We start from the raw sequence: 26,282 nt of genomic DNA on the forward strand, positions 1-26,282 counted from the left end.
AATGAAAAATTTGGTAACGTTAAAGACTAACGATGCTTTTTGTGATTCAGGCTTTCATCTTATACCAAGACCAGAATCTCGTCGACCTGCTGGTGGTTTTTAAAGAGTCCGTGCTTTTAAGCGCTGTTACCTACTGGGCCGGCGTCGGCGGTCAAAGAGGGGAAGGAAGATGCCATTTGTTCCCTGTTTAAGCTAACTGGTCCAGAGAGCTGTGAATGTGCTCCACCACCGCTGGGAGAACCGAAATCGCGGAGGCCTGAGGCGTTTCAAAATGGAACGGTTAGGGTTTTTAAGCTGCGCAGGAGAGGTGTTCGCGACGTGACAGCTGATGGTCTCCGGGCTCTGATGTCCCCCCTCCCGGTTGGCTCACCATCATTAATCGCCTCCTCGTCTCCAGGTTAGCGCCCCCGACGCCCACCCCCAGCCCTTCCCACTCCTCGCTTGCAGGACCCCGCGCTCCGCCCGTCCTTCGCTAGTACCCCCCGCCCCCCCTTCTTCTTCTTTCCCTCCAGCCAGCCTCTCATTGCCCTTCCCTCCTCTTTCTCCTTTTCCTTTTCCTCGCGCCCTTCCCTCTCTCCCCTCACCCTCCAACCCAGCCCACTTCGGTTTCTCCCTTCTCGGCCCTCTCATTCGCGCTCCCCCAGCAAACGCCGCCTCCCTCTCTGCAGGCGGGAGGCGAGCAGAGAGGCTACGCGCAGGCGCACTGCGCGGCGAGCCCGCGGGCTGGCCGGGCGTCCGCGCACGCGCGCGTGCTTGGGCTTAGCTCCCAGGCTGGCAGCCGGGCGTTCTTCGGCTCCCTGAGTCAGGGCTAGGGATCCCGCGGCGGCGGCGGCACCATGTTCCTCCACTCCGTCAATCTCTGGAACCTGGCGTTTTATGCCCTCATGGTCTTCATGGCGACCCTGGGGCTGTGGGACGTCTTCTTCGGATTTGAGGAAAACAAGTGTAGTATGAGCTACATGTTTGAGTATCCGGAGTATCAGGTGAGCTTTCGCCCTCCCTTCGCTGGGCGCTCCGAGGCTCGGGCCCCTCCAGCCTGGCCCTTCTGTGTGTTTCCCCTGCGTCGGCTCCCCGCGCCTCTCCTGCCCCCTTAGCCCAATCTTGTCCCCGCTTGCTTCGACCTGGAAGACTCCGCAGCCCCCCCGCGGCCCCTTTCTCCTGCCCTTTCTCCTGCCCTGTCCTCTCTCACGGTGACCCCACCGGGCATGCTTCCCGCCCCCTTCGAGGTTGCTGCCCGGTTCCTTCGCGGTCCCAAATCCCAAGCACAGGCTCATCAGAAGGGCCGGGCCCAACGCCCCTCATCCCCAGAGATTCAGCTCCAGTCCCTCTCCCCAAACCCAGACCCCCATCCTCCCCGCCTCCCTGCCTTAACAGGTGCCCCGGGCACTCCTTTGCTTCCCACGCGCCGAAATTCTTCCCCTCCCGCCCAGGTGTTTGCGCGTCAGCTCTCGCTTTTCTAGAAAGGAACCGAGCTTCTGCAGAGCGTGTACTGGCTACACAGTTCCCAGGGTTGCCTTAGAGACTTAAGGGATTTACGTCTGAAAGGCTAACCTGATGAGTAAATAAATGGGGAACTAGCGCAGTTCTCTCCTGTGAAGGTTTTGCGGAGCCCTCTTGTTTTGTAGGTCGTGGGTCGGTGCGTGTGCATGCATCCTGGTTGATGCGTGTCGCCCCTTACCAGTTGCATACAAAATCTATTTCATGGTGTTATTTTTGTTTTCTCAACTGTGTTTGCAATTGAAGAGAGACCCGGCCCTTCTTTCTCTTCCTGTCTCCGCCCCCACCTCTTTCGTTCCATTTTGGATATTTTCAGTCACAGTTGCTTTATCAGTTCAGCATAGTAGACGCTAGAATTTCATTCATGACCAGCTGTAAAAAGAGATGGTGACAAATTGCACAACCGTCCAAAGAAATTTCTTCCGAATCATTCTTTTCTTTATAAATGCATCTCCTAATTATGGAATATGTATTGTAATGATAACTCCCTACCTTAGAAGTTTGTGTACTATAATACATATTGATACAATGCATTTAAAACCATAGCAGATTTATTCTTTGAGGTGAAGGATGCATATCCTGATTGTTTCCGTGTACAGGTCATTATGAAGGAGCATATTATTTGATTATCCCGCTGTTATTTAGATCTTAAAACTACTTAAGGTTTAAATTGCTGAACAGCATCCTTTCCCATGGGCAAAATTCGAATTTAGATTTCATTTGTTTTGAGATCTTTACCTTGGTTTTGCATCAGTGCTTATGAGGAAGTGGAAGCATTTGATATCAGATGCTATTGAAGGAGCACATTTTAACATGTTACAGTTGTCTCTTAATTTCTAAATGAATATGCTGGTTTATGTTTATCAGAGGCCACATATAGTTAAATATATGGGCTTTTAGTTTAGATTTTTAAAAAGACTGAAAATAGAGCCCTTATAATCGCCTTTCATTTTTCTATGGTTTAATAATTAGGAAACTCCCAATAGATTGAAGTAGGTCATTTTAGTTTTGTACTGCATTGAAGAGTTTGGTTAAAATAAAATCATTTTGGAACAATACAGTACTAATTCCCGTTTATTTTTGGATTACCCACAATTATTGAAACTATTTTAATATTTGCAGTAGTAGAAATCACTTAGTGTTGGGAACAAAGCATATGGACCTCACAGATACATTTCGTGCCTCATAAAATTGACTGGAAAGACACAGAAAATTAGTGTAGCTAATGCAAAAGAGCTATTTGGGTTTTTTGGTGTTGTTAGGTAGTCTTATTTAGTTAATTTTGCTGTTTTGAGGTTTTACACTTCTGTGAATAATATGTTAGCACAGTAATATTACAGTGGCAGGAGTTTTTGATATACATTTTCAGTAAATTTTTATTTTTATGATGTAAAAAGTGTTTATTCACTACAGTATTTGTCTTTGACTCTTAGTCTTTTTATTGTGCACACTAGGTTGAGTTATTTTACAAATACAGTTAAAAACTGCCTACAGAAATGATTCATTTTGAATATAATGTGAGCTTTCTGGATAATTGGGGTCAGCCAATTAAGAACCAATGGTTTGTTAAAAGTGTTCTAAACATGTTTTTTATATTGCTTTTAATTATATTTTATAGTAAGCTCTAATTGTTCACAGGTTGGTATTCAGCATATGGGATGTCCTGGTTGTTGGGTTTTCTTCTCTTTCTTGATGCTTTTCTTCTTTTTTACTGCTCGTTTGCATATTCTTTAGCAGAATTTTAGAGGCACTTGAAAGGTTAGTTGAAACATGCTCAATTTTATTCTCCATTTTAAAAATAAAATGTGGGACAGGAATTTGAAACTCTGAAAAAATTGTTTGAATTTTAAATTGTTTGAGTATCTTTATTAATCCTCTACCTTTAGTTTTCCTAGACTCACTTATTCAGAGTTAATTGAACATCTCACACACCTACCAGGCAAAATACACACTATCCTTTAAAGCTTCTTGCCTTATTATGACAGCAAGGCAGAGCTTGTATTTGGTAGCAAACAGTTTTAGGCAAATTGTAGAATTCGATAAGAAAACATCTGTGCTGTGTTTTTTCATGCAACAGTTTGTTTGGCTCTCTTTAGATATGTGACCTGACAATTGCCCTCTGAAAGGAAATGTTGATATTGGGAAATATGACTCATATATTTTGTTATTAAGTATGATGTTTATTTAGCATATAATTTATTTCATGACTTCTCTGTGTAGATATATTCTAGATCCTGGGTATGGGTGAGAGGGAATTAGAGATGAATCACACCTTGTGCCTTTAAATTTATGTTATTAAAATATAATGGGGGGAGACAGGAGTGAAATGGATAAGTAAAATATAATGTGTTAAATGTTATAATTTCACTGTAAGAGAGTGTGTACGAGGCTCTTCACAGAAGAGAGCAGCCGTGTTCGTCTTGGGTAGTCAAAGGCTATCGAGAAGAGGTTGTGCACTGGGCAGTGGAGGGTATGTATACAGTTCACAAGGTGCAGAAACAAGAAAACTGCAGGAATAAAGAACAGCATTTGTGAAGGTGGGTATACCAGGATACATTCCATAAGTAGTATTTATAGTATGTTATCATTTATATAAAAAGGAGAAATAACCTAAAACAAATTTGCCTGTATTTGTATATATGTAAAATATTGGTATTTCTGGAAGCACAAACATTGCTAACATTGGTTACCTTCTGGGTAAGGAACCGGATAGCTAACGAACCAGGGGTAGGAGAGCCTTTTCAGTATATACTCTGTTGAATCTTGAATTTTGGAACATATTAAAAAATCTAAAATGTGGCATGTATAAATTATAAGGAAATAGGTAAGAATAATTAGAGTGAGGTTTTAAAGAGTCTCTCTCTTAAGTGTTTATCATCTGTGTATGCAGTGAGGAAACACATAAGGTGTATGTCTTAACAAGGTTATTTCTTGACAGCAGTATGGACTATGGATTGTTTAATTTTTGGGAAGGAGGGTTCTCATTTAAAATAATATAAAATAATTTAAAATATATTGGAGTCCTGTTACTATAAATGTGTTTTTTTAAAACCCTTTGACCCTCTTCTGTATCTTTCGTCATTATCCTTTTTGTATGCCTACATCTTTTCTGTCCTCAATCTAGTCAATAGCTTTACGGTGGTGTGTTAGTGTCTGCTTTATAACAAAGTGAATCAGTTATACATATACATATGTCCCCATATCTCTTCCCTCTTGCGTCTCCCTCTCTCCCACCCTCCCTATCCCAACCCTCTAGGTGGTCACAAAGCACCGAGTTGATCTCCCTGTGCTATGCTGCTGATTCCCACTAGCTATCTATTTGACATTTGGTAGTGTATATATGTCCATGCCACTCTCTCACTTTGTCCCAGCTTACCATTCCCCCTCCGCATATCCTCAAGTTCATTCTCTAGTATATCTGTGTCTTTATTCCTGTCTTACTGCTTCAGGTTCTTCATGACATTTTTTTTTCTCTTAGATTCCATATATATGTGTAAGCATGTGGTATTTGTCTTTCTCTTTCTGACTTATTTCACTCTGCATGACAGACTCTAGGTCCATCCACCTCACTACAAATAACTCAATTTCATTTCTTTTTATGGCTGAGTAATATTCCATTGTATATATGTGCCACATCTTCTTTATCCATTCATCCGATGATGGACACTTAGGTTGTTTCCATCTTCTGGTTATTGTAAATAGAGCTGAAATGAACATTTTGGCACATGACTCTTTTTGAATTATGGTTTTCTCAGGGTATATGCCCAGTAGTGGGATTGCTGGGTCATATGGTAGTTCTATCTGCAGTTTTTTAAGGAACCTCCATACTGTTCTCTATAGTGGCTGTACCAATTCACATTCCCACCAACAGTGCAAGAGTGTTCCCTTTTCCCACACCCTCTCCAGCATTTACTGTTTCTAGATTTTTGATGATGGACATTCTGACTGGTGTGAGATGATACCTCATTGTAGTTTTGATTTGCATTTCTCTGATGATTAGTGATGCTGAGATCCTTTCATGTGTTTGTTGGCAATCTGTATATCTTCTTTGGAGAAATGTCTATTTAGGTCTTCTGCCCATTTTTGGATTGGGTAGTTTGTTTTTTTGTTACTGAGCTGCATGAGCTGCTTGTAAATTTTGGAGATTAATCCTGTCAGTTGCTTCATTTGCAAATATTCTCTCCCATTCTGAGGATTGTCTTTTGGTCTTGTTTATGGTTTTCTTTGCTGTGCAAAAGCTTTGAAGTTTCATTAGGTCCCATTTGTTTGTTTTTGTTTTTATTTCCATTTCTCTAGGAAGTGGGTCAAAAAGGATATTGCTGTGATTTATGTCATAGAATGTTCTGCCTATGTTTTCCTCTAAGACTTTGATAGTTTCTGGCCTTACATTTAGGTCTTAAACCATTTTGAGCTTATTTTTGTGTATGGTGTTAGGGATTGTTCTAATCTCATACTTTTACATGTACCTGTCTAGTTTTCCCAGCACCACTTATTGAAGAGGCTGTCCTTTCTCCACTGTACATTTGTGCCTCATTTATCAAAGATAAGGTGGCCATATGTGTGTGGGTTTATCTCTGGGCTTTCTATCCTGTTCCATTGATCTATATTTCTGTTTTTGTGCCAGTACCATACTGTCTTGATTACTGTAGCTTTGTAGTATAGCCTGAAGTCAGGGAGCCTGATTCCTCCAGCTCCGTTTTTCGTTCTCAAGATTGCTTTGGTTATTCTGAGTCTTTTATGTTTCCATACAAATTGTGAAATTTTTTGCTCTAGTTCTGTGAAAAATGCCAGCGATAGTTTCATAGGGATTGCATTGAATCTGTAGATTGCTTTGGGTAGTAGAGTCATTTTCACAATGTTGATTCTTCCTATCCAAGAACATGGTATATCTCTCCATCTATTTGTATCATCTTTAATTTCTTTCATCAGTGTCTTATAAATTTCTGCATACAGGTCTTTTGTCTCCTTAGGTAGGTTTATTCCTAGATATTTTATTCTTTTTGTTGCAGTGGTAAATGGGAGTGTTTTCTTGATTTCACTTTCAGATTTTTCATCATTAATGTATAGGAATGCCAGAGATTTCTGTGCATTAATTTTGTATCCTGCTACTTTACCAAATTCATTGATTAGCTCTAGTAGTTTTGTGGTAGCATCTTTAGGATTCTCTATGTATAGTATCATGTCATCTGCAAACAGTGACAGCTTTACTTCTTCTTTTCCCATTTGCATTCCTTTTATTTCCTTTTCTTCTCTGAATGCTGTGGCTAAAATTTCCAAAACTATGTTAAATAAGAGTGGTGAGAGTGGGCAACCTTGTCTTGTTCCTGATCTTAGAGGAAATGCTTTCAGTTTTTCACCATTGAGGATGTTGTTGGCTGTGGGTTTGTCATATATGGCCTTTATTATGTTGAGGAAAGTTCCCTCTGTGCCTACTTTCTGCAGGGTTTTTATCATAAATGAGTGTTGAATTTTGTCGAAAGCTTTTTCTGCATCTATTGAGATGACCATATGGTTTTTCTCCTTCAGATTGTTAATATGTTGTATCACATTGATTGATCTGCATATATTGAAGAATCCTTGCATTCCTGGAAAACCCCACCTGATCATGGTGTATGATCCTCTTAATGTGCTGTTGGATTCTGTTTGCTAGTATTTCGTTGAGGATTTTTGCATCTATGTTCATCAGTAATATTGGCCTGTAGTTTTCTTTCTTTGTGACATCCTTGTCTGGTTCTGGTATCAGGGTGATGGTGGCCTCGTAGAATGAGTTTGGGATTGTTCCTCCCTCTGCTATATTTTGGAAGAGTTTGAGAAGGATAGGTGTTAGCTCTTCTCTAAATGTTTGATAGAATTCATCTGTGAAGCCATCTGGTCCTGGGCTTTTGTTTGTTGGAAGATTTTTAATCACAGTTTCAATTTCAGTGCTTGTGATTGGTCTGTTCATATTTTCTATTTCTTCCTGCTTCAGTCTTGGCAGGTTGTGCATTTCTAAGAATTTGTGCATTTCTTCCAGGTTGTCCATTTTATTGGCATAGAGTTGCTTGTAGTACTCTCTCATGATCTTTTGTATTTCAGCAGTGTCAGTTGTTACTTCTCCTTTTTCATTTCTAATTCGATTGATTTGAGTCTTCTCCCTTTTTTTCCTGACGAGTCTGGCTAATGGTTTATCAATTTTGTTTATCTTCTCAAAGAACCAGCTTTTAGTTTTATTGATCTTTGCTATTGTTTCCTTCATTTCTTTTTCATTTATTTCTGATCTGATCTTTATGATTTCTTTCCTTCTGCTAACTTTGGGGTTTTTTTGTTCTTCTTTCTCTAATTGCTTTAGGTGCAAAGTTAGGTTGTTTATTCGAGATGTTTCCTGTTTGTTAAGGTAGGATTGTATTGCTATATACTTCCCTCATAGAACTGCTTTTGCTGCATGCCATAGGTTTTGGGTCGTCGTGTCTCCATTGTCATTTGTTTCTAGGTATTTTTTGATTTCCTCTTTGATATCTTCAATGATCACTTCGTTATTAAGTAGTGTATTGTTTATCCTCTATGTGTTTGTATTTTTTACAGATCTTTTCCTGTAATTGATACCTAGTCTCATAGCATTGTGGTCAGAAAAGATACTTGATCCAATTTCAGTTTTCTTAAATTTACCAAGGCTTGATTTGTGACCCAAGATGTGATCTATCCTGGAGAATGTTCCATGAGCACTCGAGAAAAATGTGTATTCTGTTGTTTTTGGATGGAATGTCCTATAAATATCAATTAAGACCATCTTGTGTAATGTATCATTAAAGCTTGTGTTTCTTTATTTATTTTCATTTTGGATGATCTATCCATTGGTGAAAGTGGGGTGTTAAAGTCCCCTACTATGAATGTGTTACTGTCGATTTCCCCTTTTATGGCTGTTAGTATTTGCCTTATGTATTGAGGTGCTCCTATGTTGGGTGCATAAATATTTACAATTGTTATATCTTCTTCTTGGATCGATCCGTTGATCGTTATGTGTGTCCTTCTTTGTCTCTTCTAATAGTCTTTATTTTAAAGTCTATTTTGTCTGATATGAGAATTGCTACTCCAGCTCTCTTTTGGTTTCCATTTGCATGGAGTATCTTTTTCCATTCCCTCACTTTCAGTCTGTATGTGTCTCTAGGTCTGAAGTGGGTGTCTTGTAGACAGCATATATATGGGTCTTGTTTTTGTATCCATTCAACCAGTTTGTGTCTTTTGGTGGGAGCATTTAATCCATTTACATTTAAGGTAATTATCGATATATATGTTCCAATTCCCATTTTCTTAATTGTTTTGTTTGTTATTGTATGTCTTTTCCTTCTCTTGTGCTTCTTGCCTAGAGAAGGTCCTTTAGCATTTGTTGTAAAGCTAGTTTGGTGGTGTTGAACTCTCTCAGCTTTTGCTTGTCTGTAAAGGTTTTAATTTCTCCATCAAATCTGAATGAGATCCTTGCTGGGTAGAGTAATCTTGGTTGTAGGTTTTTCTCCTTCATCACTTTAAATATGTCCTGCCAGTCCCTTCTGGCTTGCACAGTTTCTGCTGAAAGATCAGCTGTTAACCTTACGGGGATTCCCTTGTGTGTTATTTGTTGTTTTCCCCTTGCTGCTTTTAATATGTTTTCTTTGTATTTAATTTTTGACAGTTTGATTAATATGTGTCTTGGCGTGTTTCTTCTTAGATTTACGCTGTATGGGACTCTCTGTGCTTCCTGGACTTGATTAACTATTTCCTTTCCCATATTAGGGAAGTTTTCAACTATAATCTCTTAAAATATTTTCTCAGTCCCTTTCTTTTTCTCTTCCTGTTCTCAAACCCCTATGATTCGAATGTTGGTGCATTTAATGTTGTCCCAGAGGTCTCTGAGACTGTCCTCAGTTCTTTTCATTCTTTTTTCTTTATTCTGCTCTGCAGTAGTTATTTCCTCTCTTTTATCTTCCAGGTCACTTATCCATTCTTCTGCCTCAGTTATTCTGCTGTTGATCCCATCTAGAGTATTTTTCATTTCATTTATTGTGTTGTTCATTGCTGCTTGTTTCATCTTTAGTTCTTCTAGGTCCTTGTTAAATGTTTCTTGCATTTTCTCTATTCTACTTCCAAGATTTTGGATCATCTTTACTATCATTATTCTGATTTTTTTTTCAGGCAGACTGCCTATTTCCTCTTCATTTGTTAGGTCTGGTTGGTTTTTATCTTGCTCCTTCATCTGCTGTGTGTTTTCCTGTCTTCTCATTTTGCTTATGTTACTGTGTTTGGGGTCTCCTTTTTGCACGCTGCAGGTTCGTAGTTCCCGTTGTTTTTTGTGTCTGTCCCCAGTAGCTAAAGTTGGTTCAGTGGGTTGTGTAGGCTTCCTGGTGGAGGGGACTAGTGCCTGTGTTCTGGTGGATGAGGCTGGATCTTGTCTTTCAGGTGGGCAGGTCCACGTCTGGTGGTGTGTTTGGGGGTGTCTGTGGACTTATTATGATTTTAGGCAGCCTCTTTGCTAATGGGTGGGGTTGTGTTCCTGTCTTGCTAGTTTTTTGGCATAGGGTATCCAGCACTGTAGCTTGCTGGTCGTTGAGTGAAGCTGGGTGTTGGTGTTGAGATGGAGATCCTTGGGAGACTTTTGCCGTTTGATATTACGTGGAGCTGGGAGGTCTCTTGTGGACCAGTGTCGTGAAGTTGGCTCTCCCACCTCAGAGGCACAGCACTGACTCCTGGCTGCAGCACCAGTATCCTTTCATCCACAGGGCTCAGAATAAAAGGGAGAAGAAGTAGAAAGAGTGGAAGGGAGGAAGGGAGGAAGGAAGAAGATAAAATAAAATAAAGTAAGATAAAAGAAAATAAAGTGATTAAAATAAAAAATAATTATTTAGAAAAAAAATTTTTTAAGAAGTAAAAAAAAAAAAAACTGAAAAGAACGGACGGATAGAACCCTAGGACAAATGGTGAACGCAAAGCTATACAGGCAGAATCTCACCCAGAAGCATACACATACACACTCACAAAAAGAGGAAAAGGGGAAAAAATCATAAATCTTGCTCTCAAAGTCCACCTCCTCAATTTGGGATGATTCGTTGTCTATTCATGTATTCCACAGATGCAGGTACATCAAGTTGATTGTGGAGCTTTAATCCGCTGCTCCTGAGGCTGCTGGGAGAGATTTCCCTTTCTCTTTTTTGTTCGCACAGTTCCCGGGGCTCAGCTTTGGATTTGGCCCTGCCTCTGCGTGTAGGTCGCCGGAGGGCGTCTGTTCTTCGCTCAGACAGGACGGGGTTAAAGGAGCCGCTGATTCGGGGGCTCTGGCTCACTCAGGCCGGGGGCAGGGAGGGGTACGGATGTGGGGCGAGCCTGCGGCGGCAGAGGCCGCCCTGACATTGCACCAGCCTGAGGCGCGCCGTGCGTTCTCCTGGGGAAGTTGTCCCTGGAGGGACCCTGGCAGTGGCGGGCTGCACATGCTCCCCAGAAGGGAGGTGTGGATAGTGACCTGTGCTCGCACACAGGATTCTTGGTGGTGGCAGCAGCAGCCTTAGCGTCTCATGCCCGTCTCTGGGGTCCGCGCTGTTAGCCACGGCTCGCGCCCGTCTCTGGAGCTCCTTTAAGCAGCACTCTTAATCCCCTCTCCTTGCGCACCAGGAAACAGAGGGAAGAAAAAGTCTCTTGCCTCTTCTGCAGGTACAGACTTTTTCCCGGACTCCCTCCCGGCTAGCCGTGGTGCACTAACCCCTTCAGGCTGTGTTCACGCCGCCAGTCCTCTCCCTGCGCTCAGACCAAAGCCCGAGCCTCAGCTCCCAGCCCTGCCCACCCTGGCGGGTGAGCAGACAAGCCTCTCAGGCTGGTGAGTGCTGGTCGGCACGGATCCTTTGTGCGGGAATCTCTCCGCTTTGCCCTCCGCACCCCTGTTGCTGTGCTCTCTTCCGCGGCACCAAAGCTTCCTCCCCCCTCTGCCACCCGCAGTCTCCGCCCTCGAAGGGGCTTCCTAGTGTGTGGAAACCTTTCCTCCTTCACAACTCCCTCCCACTGGTGCAGGTCCCACCCCTCTTCTTTTGTCTCTGTTTATTCTTTTTTCTTTTGCCCAGGTACGTGGGGAGTTTCTTGCCTTTTGGGAGGTCTGAGGTCTTCTGCCAGCGTTCAGTAGGTGTTCTGTAGGAGTTGTTCCACGTGTAGATGTATTTCTGATGTATCTGTGGGGATGAAGGTGATCTCCGCGTCTTACTCTTCCGCCATCTTCCCCGCCGTCTGATGCCTTCATATTTTTAAATGTACAGTGTCTCACTATGAAATTGCCTTTATAATAGTAGGTTATGAAATATATCAAGTAATATTCTTTTGCTTTTCTGTCTCCAGAGAATTAAATATTTCTTTTTCTATATATTTGATAGTTCCTGTTCTTCTGAGTTAATTTTCAAGTAGTTCAAAACTTTTTTAGTTACTGTCCTAAAAAGAATAGTGATCTAATACGCATGTACTGCTATATCAAATGGTGTACTAAATTGAGAGGAGTTAAGATAACTGTTCCCTTTTTCTCTCATCTTTTCTTTTTGCTTAATTTGTACCTAAAGAAACAAAATATTACATCTATTTTTTGATTATTTACTATGCATAATTAATATTGGGACTAATTTGAATCTAAGTCCATGTACACATATAAAGCAAATAGTGGGGTTGGTATCTCTGTATTTTGAATATTTGAGGAGATAAAGTTGCTAGTATCTTAAACAATAAGGTCACAATCTCTAAAGATGTTTTCATGGTGTTAGTGGCACAGATTGTTTATGGTACTATCCTCAAAGGAATATTCAGGAATTTGCATGAATGATCAGAATTATGCTTTTTCTAGAACAGTGATTTTTTTCAGTAGTCATTATCCATTTACAATTTTCAAAATTCATTCAGTAGTTAAAATTTTTACCAAGCACGTGTACATTACTTCTAGATCATTAAATCTATTGATGTGTACTTAAATAAAATCTACTCTTCAATGTAACTGGTTTCATTTTTAACAGTCTCCATCCCTTCGGGGGAAAAAAGGAGAAGAAGAACTTATACTTTACTCCCACTTTTATAGATGCCTACCTTTTGGGGATGACATTAAGACTTCGTTTGTATTTTGCTGAAAGAAATGTTATGTGAATTACTGCCTCATTTGGTATACAGTAATATGAATTGCAGAGTAGTTTTAGGCTTGCTGATAAACCATGCACCAAGTCCATGAAAACTGAAACAGATGCTAATTCACTGGAATGTTCATGGTGAGAAGAGTGTACATGTCTCAACCAAGACATGGCTGTAAGGTTCAGATTAATTTGTTAAGCACATTGTAGGTCAAGCATATTAAGTTGAGAGGTCAGAAAGCTGCATTATAAAACAAACTTACTTTCCTTTGAATGATGTAACAGCTTGGAGTATATAGTTAGGCCTGAGTGAAAGGAGAGAGACATTACAAAACAGTTTAAAATAGCAAAAAAGAATTCATTTGATAATGGAAAGCTTTTATCATTTCTAAGTATAATTGATAACTGATACTAAATTAAATGCATTTTCAGTTATGTTAACATGGAACTTGCTGACATAAACCAGTGTTTTTCTCTTGCCAGTAGCTATTCTGAGTAATTTGTATTTATTAGAATTTCAAGTAGTCCCATTTTATGCTTTCTTGAAGACTACATGGTTTAAAGCTCACATAACTCAAGACTGAGTCTTCATATGTGTAAACTAAAAGTAGAACTTGTGCATTAAGTGTAGTTTTATCATCAGTAATATTTTTATATTGTACTATTTCAAATTCAGAATTGGGTACGGTGAGACTGAATTGTATTAGTAAAACTGATTAAAGTGAAGTTGCTTTTTTTTTCTATAGAAAATAGAACTTCCAAAGAAACTGGCAAAACGCTATCCTGCATACGAATTATATCTTTATGGAGAAGGATCCTATGCTGAAGAACACAAAGTTCTCCCTTTAACGGGTATTCCTGTTCTCTTTCTTCCCGGTAATGCTGGAAGTTATAAGCAAGGTAAGTCTCAAAAGTAAATTTTGAAAGCTGTGAAATTCAATTGAAGAATTTATCAGACATGTACTCTGTGTTAGGTATTAACGCTAGGTATACTGGGAGACACAAATATATGACATTTTGTCTGAGAGAAGCACATGTGAGAAGTACACAAAAAAGAATAGCTGCAAGCCACTTTGCAAAGAGTAAGTAGGAGAAGATAAGATGGAGCGGAATGATAAATAGATGACATAGGGATTCAGGAATCAGCAGAAGAAAGAGGTTTATGTTAGAAGTGGAGGGTACAGAAAACAGAACCTAAAGCATTGATTAGAGAAGTAAGTCAGTGGTTTATGTTATTGCTGAACAAGAGAGGAAACTGGTTTCTTTGTTTTGGAGCTATTTAAATTAGGTCTAGAAATACTGAGGGAAACACAGAAAGGTGGGGGTAGGGAAGTTATATGTACAGATTCCAAATTGAAATATAGCAGTTATTTTTGGCCTAACAGTCAGGCAATCTAGAAGTAATTTCAGCTAAAACCTGCTCTTTTTTTTTGTTGTTATTAAATGGTGTATTCTTTTGTATAATGAGAATAGAATTATTTCAACATTTAGTATAATTACTTACATGTTTATCTATTTAGCTAGCAAATATTTATGGGGTACCTACCATGAGCCAGGCAGTATTCTAGATATTCTAGATATTAGTATGCCAGTAATATTAAAAGTTAGAAAGAAAAATAAACCAGAGTAAGGGATAAAGGATAAACAGGGTCAGGAGGTGGCTAGTTTAGATGAAGTGGCCAGGGAAGGCCAGTATGAGGAGATGACATTTTGAGCGGAGGCTTGAATGTAGCAAGGGACTGAGGTATGTGACTATTTGGGGAAGATCCGGAGGCAGGAACGTGCTTGGTGCGTTCAAGGCCACTGAGACTAGAGAAAATGAAAAGAGATGAGGATGGAAAAGTAGCCATAGGCTATGTCATAAAAGCTGTGGAAGAGACTTAGAATTTTGATCTAAGTGTGATGAGAAACTATTGGAGGGTTTGGGTAGGAAATGATATACTCTGATTTTTTAATTTAATCTTTGTGTTTGAAATATAACACATATACAGAGAAATGCATAAAATATGGCTATTAGGTTAAAAATGATTATAAAGTGAGTACCCATGGAACCAAAACCCAAGTCAAGAAGTAGAAGGTTGCCAGCACCCTGGAAGCCTCCTGTGTGCCCCTTCCTGATTAAAACTCCCTCCCTTCCTAACTTCAAGGTAGTCATTTTCTTGACTTTCTTTATAGTTTTAGCATCTAAGTATGCATCTCTAATATAGTCTACTTGTTTGGGGCTATTTTTAAACGTCGCACTATAAATATAATCACTCAGTACGCATTGTTCTGGGTCTGGCTTCTTTCACTTAACATCGGGTTTTTGTTTTTTTATCTAGTAAAAATAACTTTTACTGTTTTTATTATCATCTTAGATTTTTTTTAAATTGAAGTATATTTGATTTACAGTGTTGTGTTAGTTTCAGTTGCACAGCAAAGTGATTCAGTTCTATATATATCTATCTATCTACCTATATATATATATGCACGCATATGTATATTAGTGCTTTCTAGGAATTAGAAGGAGAAGAGGAATGAGGAGTAACTGTTAATGAGTACAGGGTTTTCTTTCTGGGGTGATTAAAAAATGTCTAAAGTTAGATTGCAGAAATGGTTGACTATACAAAATATCACTGAATTGTACACCTTACACAATGAGTTGTATATAGTACATGAGTTATATATGTTAAAAAAAAAGGAATGCCAAACAGCTATTTTGTTTGCTAAACCCAAAACCTAGAGAGTACAAATGCAGGAAATGGGAATTGCATTTGAAATTAAGAGACCAGCAACTTAAAAAAAAGTTTTATATATATGTAGACTACTTTATCAAAACCTAAAACAGTGGAAGCAGAGAGACCATTTAGGAAACTGTTAGAGTAGTTCAGGCAGGAGATGATGGTGCTTGGATTAGGAAGGTGGTGGTGGAAATGGTGAGAAGCCTTGATTGGGGATATATTTAGAAGGTAGAGCATGACAAGATTTACTAATGATTGGATGTCATGTGTCAGAAAAAGAGACAAATTATGCATGAGTATTTACACCACTGTGATGAGCTGTAATGAGCAGACGTTTCTTGTAGGAATTTTCTCATGCTTAAAATCCTGAAGTGTGACAAAATTCCTATTTCTTATTCTTCAAGGAATCCTTCCTTCCCTTTTAGCTATTGTTGCCCCTACTGAAGGGGAAGCAGGTAGAGAATGAATGAACCATTCACGTTATACTTAACTTAAAAAAATTTACAGGACAAGACACACAATTGCTAAGTTGGTTTGTTTTTCTAAATTGCTATTGTTAAGGATGTCACCCTGAAATAGGTTGTATTCAGAATCTGGGATAAAGTTATTTGTTAAGAGACTTTGAAGCAAGAATAGATGAAACTTTAAAAATTTTTGTTTAATGTGCACTTCACCTTTTTCCTCTGCAGTTCGTTCTATTGGCTCTATTGCACTTAGAAAAGCTGAAGACATTGACTTCAAGTACCACTTTGACTTCTTTAGTGTGAATTTCAATGAAGAACTGGTGGCACTATATGGTGGAAGTCTTCAGAAGCAGACCAAGTTTGTGCATGAATGCATTAAAACAATTCTCAAGCTCTATAAGGTACGAGATAATCATACAAATAAATAGTGATCAACCTATTGGTTTTTTGTGTTTTTTTTTTTTTGGTTAAAGGGACTCAGCATATTTTAAATTATTTATTTGTTTGTATGGAAGTTGAAGCAAAGGTGGCACAAAGGTATTTGTGTGTGGGACTCTGTTGTTTTGAACTCAGTGGTGGGTTTTGAAGTTCAAATTCAATTTACAAGAAATCTTTCTTGTGAAGTTTGGAAAAAAATTTTTTTTTACTTTATGTATGAATTAGGAGTGCAGTGCATTTCCTAAAGCCATTAGTATGGATTTCTGCTTCTCGTTTTGCCTAAATAACTGGTACTAGAGTAGACTACTTCCATATGTAAACAACTATAAAACTAGCCAAGGTATCTGAAGCACATGTGTTCAGGTGTTGGACAACCAAGTGGTAAAGGACTGTGACCACTGAAAGAGGGGAAACATGTGAGGTGAGCTCCGTGAGTGCCCGGCTTTCTGCCTGGAAGCATTTTCCAGACCATGGGGTAAATTTTTAGAGGTCAAGAACAGCAAATTGATATCACTAAGCTGAAGAAGGCAGAGATTGGAATTTGGGACTACTGAAATGGCTAGATTTGTGGTCAGGTAGGAGAAAGAAGAGAACTAGGCAGAGACGGGAGCTCTAGAAATTTGAATCCTTCAGTCTTTGAGTGCTGTGCTACGTATGCACAGGGCAAGAGGCTGCAAGGCAGTAGCATACCAAGGAGGAAGTGGTGGGGTATGTCTGCTTCAGGTGCAAGGAATAAGGGGGAATATGCGTCCCTAGAGAAATTTAAAAGAGCAGTACAACAGACTCAAATTTATCTGTGCCAGCAATTCTAAACAGCGTCAGGGATAATTCTACTACCTACTAGGATAAGTCATTTCCTCCCTTGGTATACCATTGTGCAAGTCCTGGCAAAAACAGCTCGTGGGGAATTGTGGGTTGAATTGAGATTTGAGAGGCCACTTGGTGCCCAGGAGTTCTGACCAGCTAGTTAGAAAGACTTATCTGAACATCGGGCATTCATTTGAGACCCAAGAAAGGACACGATTTAGGAATAGAGCTACTGTAGCCCTAAAGTTAGAGCTACTGTAGGATCCACCTTAACAATGCTTCCATATAAGCCTCAAAAACATCAGAGTTAAGGATTTAGAATAAAAGATGCAAACAACAAGGGAACAGATGAGGGAGCTCAGTAGAGACATGGAAACTATTAAAAAAGAAAAAGGAGAGAGACTTCCATGGTGGCGCAGTCGTTTGGAGTCTGCCTGCCAATGCAGGGGACATGGGTTCAAGCCCTGGTCAGGGAAGATCCCACATGCCACGGAGCAACTAAGCCCGTGTGCCACTACCGCTGAAGCCCGTGCCCCTAGAGCCCATGCTCCGCAACGAGAAGCCCACACACCGCAACGAAGAGTAGCCCTGCTTGCCACAACTAGAAAAGGCCTGCGTGCAGCAACGAAGACCCAACACAGCCATAAATAAATAAATAACGAATAAAAAGGAAAAATTGAGAACTGAAACAATAAAACAGAAATGAAAAATTCAGTACATAGGCTTTAAGCAGGTTGAACACCGCAGAACAAGAGATCATTGAATTTGAAGACAGGACAGTTAAAACCTATCCAAAATATGAAGCACAGAGGATAAAAGGATGGAAAGGGCAGAGCCTCAGGAAGCTGTGGGACAATACTAAGTAGGCTAACACATACATAACTGGAACCCCAGAAGAAGAAGAGAGAGAAATATAAGAGGAAAAAATATTCAAAGAACTTGGGCGTCCCTGGTGGCGCAGTGGTTGAGAGTCTGCCTGCCAATGCAGGGGACACGGGTTCGAGCCCTGGTCTAGGAAGATCCCACGTGCCGCGGAGCAACTAGGCCCGTGAGCCACAACTACTGAGCCTGCGCGTCTGGAGCCTGTGCTCCGCAGCAAGAGAGGCCGCGACAGTGAGAGGCCTGCGCACCGCGATGAAGAGTGGCCCCCGCTTGCCACAACTAGAGAAAGCCCTCGCACAGAAACGAAGACCCAACACAGCCAAAAATAAATAAATAAATTTATTAAAAAAGAAAGATAATATTCAAAGAACTAAAGGCCCCAAATTTACAATTCTGATTAAAATTTTCAACCGACAGATCAAGAAGGTCAGTGAATGTCAAGCAGGATAAACACAGAATCACACCCAAGTTTATCCTAGTCAAATTGTTCAAAACCAAAGTAAAGAGAAAATCTTAAAAGCAGCCAGAGAAAAAAAGGCTCTTTACCTACAGGTAAAACAATAAAAATTATTGCTGGTCTCCATCAGAAATAATGAAAGCCCAAAACAATAGAACAGCATCTTAAAGGTTTTTGGAGGATGATGGGGTGAGAGGGGACTCTCAACTTAAAACTGTATATCTAGCAAAAATGAGGACAAAATAAAGACATTGTCAGAGTAACAAAAACTGGCAGTTTTGTGATTAGTAGAAGGAAAGAGGGAAATAAAAAATTCCCGTTAGGTGAACGGCACAGTAATATTTGCTACAGACAAGATTCATCATGGGTGCTAAAATCAGTAGGTGAAGGTTTGAGGAGGAAAAGGTTATTCACATGGTTTCACAGTATCTTTTCTAAAATATTTATTACCTACAAAGGGAAAGAACTTCACAATAAGAAACCTGGTAGACATCATCTTAACCAAGATTAACATTACCAGTAATAAGACATATTGATATCATGAATCTCCTGACACGCTGCACCATAGTTTCTGTGGCATTATTGTCAAAAATGCATAACCTCATTCTAATCATGGGAAAACTTCAGACAAACCGAAATCGAGAGACATGCTATAAAATAACTAACCAGTACTCTTCAGAAGCATCAAGGTCATAAAAAATGAGGAAAGACTGAAGAACTGTCACAGATTAGAGGAGACTAAGGAGAAATAACAATAAATGCAAGGTGGGATGCTGGATGGAACCCTGAAATAGAAAAAGTACATTAGTGAGAAAATGGGTAAAACTTAGATTAGGTCTGCAGTCAATTCTGTTGCTGCACCAATGTTAATTTCTTGTTTTTGATCATTGTAGTAGGGTTATATTAACTGTTAACATTGCGGAAAACTGGGTGAGAGGTATATGGGAACTCTCTGTGCTATTTTTCCAACTTTTCTCTAATTGGTTCATAATTAAAAGGTTAAAAAGTTTATTTTCAGTAATGAATTCCTTATGAGGTTTATAATTTATTTAGAAGGAAAATATATACTAATGGTGAAAAGGATGGGAAGAGGAGTAAATAGAATTATTCCACTGCCGTAAGAAGTATAATATTAATTCTGGTAGATAAGTTAAGGCTGTATAATGTAATTTTTAGAGTAACAACAACAAAAAAGCAAATGCAGCTAAAGAGCAAATGGAGGAGAAATACAGGTATACCTCAGAGATATTGCGGGTTCGGTTCCAGACTGCTGCAATAAAGCAGATAAGACCTAAATATGAGGCCAGACACTATAAAACTCTTAGAGGAAAACATAGGAAGAACACTCTTTGACATAAATCACAGCAAGATCCTTTTTGACCCACCTTCTAGAGAAATGGAAATTTAAAAAATGAACAAGTGGGACTTAATGAAACTTAAAAGCTTTTGCACAGCAAAAGAAACCATAAACAAGACAAAAAGGCAACCCTCAGAATGGGAGACGATATTTGTAAACGAAGCAACTGACAAAGGATTAATCTCCAAAATATACAAGCAGCTCATGCAGCTCAATATCAAAAAAACAAACAACCCAATCCAAAAATGGGCAGAAGATCTAAATAGACATTTCCCCAAAGAAGGCATACAGATGGACAACAAACACATGAAATGATCTCAGCATCACTAATCATTAGGGAAATGCAAATCAAAACTACAATGAGGTATCATCTCACACCGGTCAGAATGGCCATCATCAAAAAATCTAGAAACAGTAAATACTGGAGAGGGTGTGGAGAAAAGGGAACCCTCTTGCACTGCTGGTGGGAATGTGAATTGGTACAGCCACTATGGAGAACAGTATGGATGTTCCTTAAAAAACTACAAATAGAACTACCATATGACCCAGCAATCCCTCTACTGGGCATATACCCTGAGAAAACCATAATTCAAAAAGAGTCATGTACCAAAATGTTCATTGCAGCTCTATTTACAATAGCCCAGAGGTGGAAACAAGCTAAGTGCCCATCATCAGATGAATGGATAAAGAAGATGTGGCACATATATACAATGGAATATTACTCAGCCATAAAAAGAAACGAAATTGAGCTATTTGTAATGAGATGGATAGACCTAGAGTCTGTCATACAGAGTGAAGTAAGTCAGAAAGAGAAAGACAAATACCATATGCTAACACATATATATGGAATCTAAGAGAAAAAAAATGTCATGAAGAACCTAGGGGTAAGACAGGAATAAAGACATAGACCTACTGGAGAACGGACTTGAGGATATGGGGAGGGGGAAGGGTGAGCTGTGACAAAGCGAGAGAGAGGCATGGATATATATACACTACCAAACGTAAGGTAGATAGCTAGTGGGAAGCAGCCGCATAGCACAGGGATATCAGCTCAGTGCTTTGTGACCGCCTGGAGGGGTGGGATAGGGAGGGTGGGAGGGAGGGAGACGCAAGAGGGGAGAGATATGGGAACATATGTATATGTATAACTGATTCACTTTGTTATAAAGCAGAAACTAACACACCATTGTAAAGCAATTATACCCCAATAAAGATGTTAAAAAAAAAAACAAACTTATTTAAAAAATAAAATATGTAATTGTCAGTGAATAGATGTTGTGGAATGCTGGCTTCCTTTTAAACCCAGGCACACAATAGAGAAATAATTTGATGAGATAGGACATATCAATATGATGAGGTAGTATATTGCTGTGGCAGTTGTAACTGTTCTGGCTTTTTTGTGCTATTTCCAGTTTCAAATAAATGATTTGACTTTATATATCCTATGAAATCTAATATTCTGGTATACACCAAATATAATTACACCTCTTGCATACAATATAACAAATGGTAAAAACATGATTTGCTAGACCAAGTGTTCTGATTTTGGTTGAGAAAACCAAAGCCTAGCTGTTAAAAATGTTTGCAAAACACAAAATATGTATACACTAATTACAAATATATGAAAATGTATTTCTGTATCTTATTATGGGAGGTTATATAAATAGTTTAATTTTCTTTTTTCTATGAAATTGCTCATATGTAGAGAGAAGTATTTAGTATATTTATTATGATATTAATCCTTAATCATGCCTTGGTGATTTTTTAAATAGGGTCAAGAATTTGCTCCAAAAAGTGTGGCGATAATTGGTCATTCTATGGGTGGCCTTGTTGCAAGAGCATTGCTTACGTTGAAAAATTTTAAGCAGGATCTGATCAATCTTCTTATTACACAAGCAACACCTCATGTTGCTCCTGTGATGCCATTAGATCGTTTCATTACAGGTGAGTACTGTTACATAAACACTAACTGACCTCCCCATTGTTGTTTAGGATTAAACAGATCCTTGCAGCTACTACTCCCTTTAGAGTATACTACAGGTTTATCCATGTGTGAAGCAGCTTAGGTTTAAATCAGCACCTCCAATTCTGAGCATCTCTTTTTGTGACTTTCAACTTAGGCTCATAACTGAAACTGCTGTTAATTTTCTCTGCCTTTTGCATCTTAACATGGAAAACATGTGTCTTATAACCCCTAGGCACTTGAGCTTCATTTTAGTTATTCTTGAGGATGACTCTTGGTCTTTTAAAGTGTGTTTATACTTCCTTTTTTTGTTAACTCCTCTGGGTACTTCATTCAAAATAATCTTATATTTAAGTAAAATAGTAGAAATGCCTTGTGTTTTTTTTTAATAAATAGGTCTGCTAATACTTTATATGATGAGGTAAGGTAGGATTGCTAATCTTTATAGAGCTCTTATTATATTTTGGATATTGTGGTAAGAACTTTACATGCTTATTGTATCATTTGATCCTTATGGCAGTTCTTTGAGGTAGGTACCATTGTTATTGCCATGTCCATGGACAGAAAAAAGAGGCCAAGATAAAATTCTTGCCCAAAGTCACATGGCAAGAAAATAGTGGAGCTGGTATTTGACTCCAGCAAGCTTGTTTCTGGGCCTGTGCTTTTAACATTTACGTATGCTGCCTCTGAATTGAGTTACATTACAATAACAGAGGAAATAAAATTATGGATAATACTGTAATGTTGCAGGGAATTTTGAGTGAACAGTAGGTGTTTATGATTGTTGTCATCTAATTAGTGATAATGTCACAGAATAAGAATTAAATGCCTACTATCTCAACTTTTTATTAAAGAAAGTCAAGTATTCACTGCTTTTTGGCATGCTGTATGTGTAGAAGAAAATCTTTAGAAAGAAATCATTATTTTTCCTAATCAGTAAATTTATACAACTTCTTACCCTATAAAAATTTGCATTATCTTAATTGTGGTGAAAATTTTGTTTACAGATAAGTGAGACATATACCCTAGTGACTCCAAACCAAAGTAGTTTTCCAGAGCACCCATCTTAACATAACATTGCCAAGGAGTAACTTACTTGCTGGAATATCTGGTGCAGTAGCACTTAAAGAGAAGTTTGATTTTTTTTCCTTAGTACATTTAAAACTTTGCCTGTAGAACTCTTCTAAAAAAAATCTTTAGTTTTATTATTGAAGTTGGTTAAATATGCTTTACTGATTCTAATAATTATAAATTATTATTTATAATAGGTTTAGGAAAAAATTAAAGGTATAGACAAGCCATAATACTTGTCACCACAATTGAGAATTCTTTCCCTTACTGCATTTTATGTGGTATATGTAGATGAGCCATGCAGGCTAAATTATAATTACTCAAGATGCATTTTAAAAATCTCTTTGAGGAAAGAACTGTCAAGAGAGTCAGGTTTACTGTTTTTGAAGGATACTGATGGTCTGTCTCTAAATGGCTTAGGTTGAAAGTGCTTCTTAGGGTCAGGGGGCCTCTCCAGTAATTAGCAAGCTCTTATGCCTTTTATTCTGTATTTATTTTTTATTGCATTAAGCCATAATTAGAATGAAAAAGCAAAAGTTCAAGGGTGGATTTTAAGTTTTTAGGAGACCCATGTGACCTCCAGAAGTAGATTCCCTATTTATACTTGGTGGAAATACTGTCCTTAAATAGGGGAAAGGAAGCCTTGCACTGAGCTCTGTACTTCAGAGGGCCCTGCTCTCGTGTTGCCATTCCCCACAGGGTGTGGAGTGTACAGGCCAAGCAGCCTCCCCACTTACAGGCTGTACCTTTACTTCTGGACTATGATCCAGGTAGCCAGTCCTTCAGACTTTTCTTGCCCATATGCCTGAAGCCCACTCCCTTAGCCTCTTACTTGGATCTATCCTGAGGACAGGTATGTAGAATCCTGAGCTTGAGTTATGGCCAAGGGGTGGCTCTGCATGAGGTACAGACAGAATTTTGATGTTCACAGGAGGTCTTCCTGATGCAGGATGGAATGTGGGTGGGAAGAAGAAGAGAGCACAGTGATCTGTTCCCCCTTTGCTGCAGATCTCCACAGCAATGTGTGGCCAGAGATATGCTCTCCCTATGCTGCCATAATCTGGTGTCCAACTCGGAGGTGTCCTAGAACTCTTAATTTGAACCTGGCCTTCCAGGTTATTTCAATGATATATTTGTCAAGGTAGGCAGAGAAAATACATTTGATTTAAGTTTGTTAGCTGGAAGTTTGACTTTTAAGTATTTAGACATATGGCATGTATACCTCATTGGAACTCTTATCCCAAGCCCTGGAGTTATTAGGAATGGGTCTGCTTTGTCTCAATCTAAGTGAATACTACTGAAATCTTTAATGAGAAGAATTTGCTGTTCCAAAATGTTAAAAGCCATCAATGGGATCAAATGCCAGGATAAAAAATGCAATAAGTTTTGATAATCAGAATAGGAAATGAGAACTCCCCTGCCCTGGCCTCAGATCTTCAACACTAAATTTTTCTCATCTTCCATAGATAAAGTGGAAAAATTGTCTGCACCACTTGTTACACTAAATGGATAGAATCTTCTTAAGCATCAGATTTTCTGCAGCGGAGGGTCCCAAGACTAATGTGACTGTCATTGTCCTGATAGATTGTATTTTAAGAACTTAAATAGTACTTTGTTTGGTCACCAGTACTACAGTGGCTGCAGTAGAGAGTTGCTAAGCCCTATAAGCAGGGACACAGCCATGATTAGGAAGAGCTATTGATATAACTCCTTAGCATAGTAAACTTATATCTTTGGAAGAATTTCGGGGGTTTCTTTCTATACTATGTGGCTCATAAACAAGCAGCATCCTTGTGGAATGTAGAGACCTGTTTGCTATGGACTTGTCAAAGCTAATGAAATTGGGTTATCTTTTTTCTTTATTGATACCTTTACTAACTCTTAGTATTTGTACTCTGATGGGGAAAGTAGAGTATGTGTAAAGATACTGACTTTACCCAAAATAGAGAAATGTGGATGGCATTGCTTATAGACAATTCAGATGGCTTAAACAGAAATTCAGTTTAATATTAGTATTATAGATGGGTTATTGTTGCAGAGCATGGTTACTGATTTTTAATGTATGTCTTTTTTATTTCCCACCAGATTTTTATATGACTGTAAACAACTATTGGATTCTGAATGCTAGACACATAAATTTAACCACACTGTCTGTAGCTGGAGGATTCCGGGATTACCAAGTTCGTTCAGGACTGACTTTTCTACCAAAATTAAGCCATCATACCAGTGCCTTATCTGTTGTGGTAATCTTTTTAAAGATTCTACTAAAGTAGTAACATGATGGACACAGTGGAGCATGAAAGGAGAAATGATATGTAATCGGTTAGAAATGATTCCTGAGTTGGTCTGGTATACTGTGTGTGTGCAAGTGTGCATGTGTATGTGTATGTGAGAGAGACAGAACATGAAACAATGAATATGAATATTTGGGGAAGACAGAGGCATGGATACTTACATCCATGGAAGGTGAAAAGGATCTTAGAAACTTTGTGCAAATGACTCTTATTTATGAAGATGATTGTTTCTTGTTCAAAATAAGTGCCTATCCATTGATTAGAGTTTTAAGTATAAAAAAGTATGGACTGAAGTCCAGGGGCCCCGGGTGTATCTCAGTGGTATGCTGTATACAGTGGTAATGGAAGATCAAACATTTCACATACTCTTGAATTTTAAACTTGAATGAAGGTTTACTGATTTTAAAATTTAAAAATTAGCTTTGATAGTATAGATAGAGCTCTGATTAATTAATTTGCTAATTATTCTTCCCTGCTAGGACATCAAGTATTTGGTCTTTAACTGGGATACACAGCTTCTGTAAAATAAGTTCAGGTTTCCTTTTAGGACTTATTTTTGTATGTTTAACCTTTAAGTCTTTAGTTAAGAGCTTAACTTTTAAACTCAGTATACACGTCATCTCCACATATAACTTAATTTCTAAAAAGAAAATTTATAGCATTCCTTTTGCTTTTTAGATGATAGTTCTTTGTTTCATAGTTGTTCTCTTAATAGATATTCCTTTGCTCAGTTCACCTACTGCTGTTCATTCAGTAAATAGGTATTACTGAATGCTTGCCATACATAGAACAAAAATTATTAAGCTATTCTGCTCTTATCCACCATTTTCTTATAACTGAAGGAGTTGTGATATAGCCATAATAGCTTTGGAAGTAATTAGTACTAATTTACTAAATCTCTCAAACCTCATCATCGGTAGGAATCTTGTTTTTTGATGCTGAATATTTTGGGTAGATATGTGCTAGAAGTTCTCAAAACTCTAAATATGAACTCCTTAGTATAAAAATAGATGGTTTAGTCATATAAAATTGGATATAACTTATTTCCTAGACTTGGTCTGGAGCTTGATGCTGTATTGATACCCTTTCCTCCAGGTTTTAAAGAATTTGGTCTTTTTAATGGTGTGTGGCAGGGGGGCGGACGTGTCCTTCCCTCTTTTCCAATCCATTTGATAATGTATTGTGTTCAAGGCAGCTTATATATCTTTATCTCTGATGAAAATATTATTTTACTTATTA

The 26,282-nt window shown here is 38.7% G+C and overlaps 1 protein-coding gene across 1 annotated transcript in view; it reads left to right on the forward strand.

The window, feature by feature from the left end:
- The first annotated feature begins 793 nt into the window (after positions 1-793).
- The window catches only part of PGAP1 (post-GPI attachment to proteins inositol deacylase 1), a 70,357-nt gene continuing 44,868 nt past the window's right edge, over positions 794-26,282 (forward strand). Inside the window, exons 1-5 of the mRNA XM_082658110.1 lie at positions 794-983; positions 13,337-13,490; positions 16,000-16,175; positions 21,488-21,659; positions 24,835-24,992. Of these exons, the coding sequence (XP_082514236.1) occupies positions 837-983; positions 13,337-13,490; positions 16,000-16,175; positions 21,488-21,659; positions 24,835-24,992 (807 nt within the window). The 5' untranslated portion in view covers positions 794-836. The remainder of the gene's footprint in view (positions 984-13,336; positions 13,491-15,999; positions 16,176-21,487; positions 21,660-24,834; positions 24,993-26,282) is intronic.

This window comes from Grampus griseus, assembly GCF_964374135.1.
Source record: "Grampus griseus genome assembly, chromosome: 7".
Taxonomy (NCBI): domain Eukaryota; kingdom Metazoa; phylum Chordata; class Mammalia; order Artiodactyla; family Delphinidae; genus Grampus; species Grampus griseus.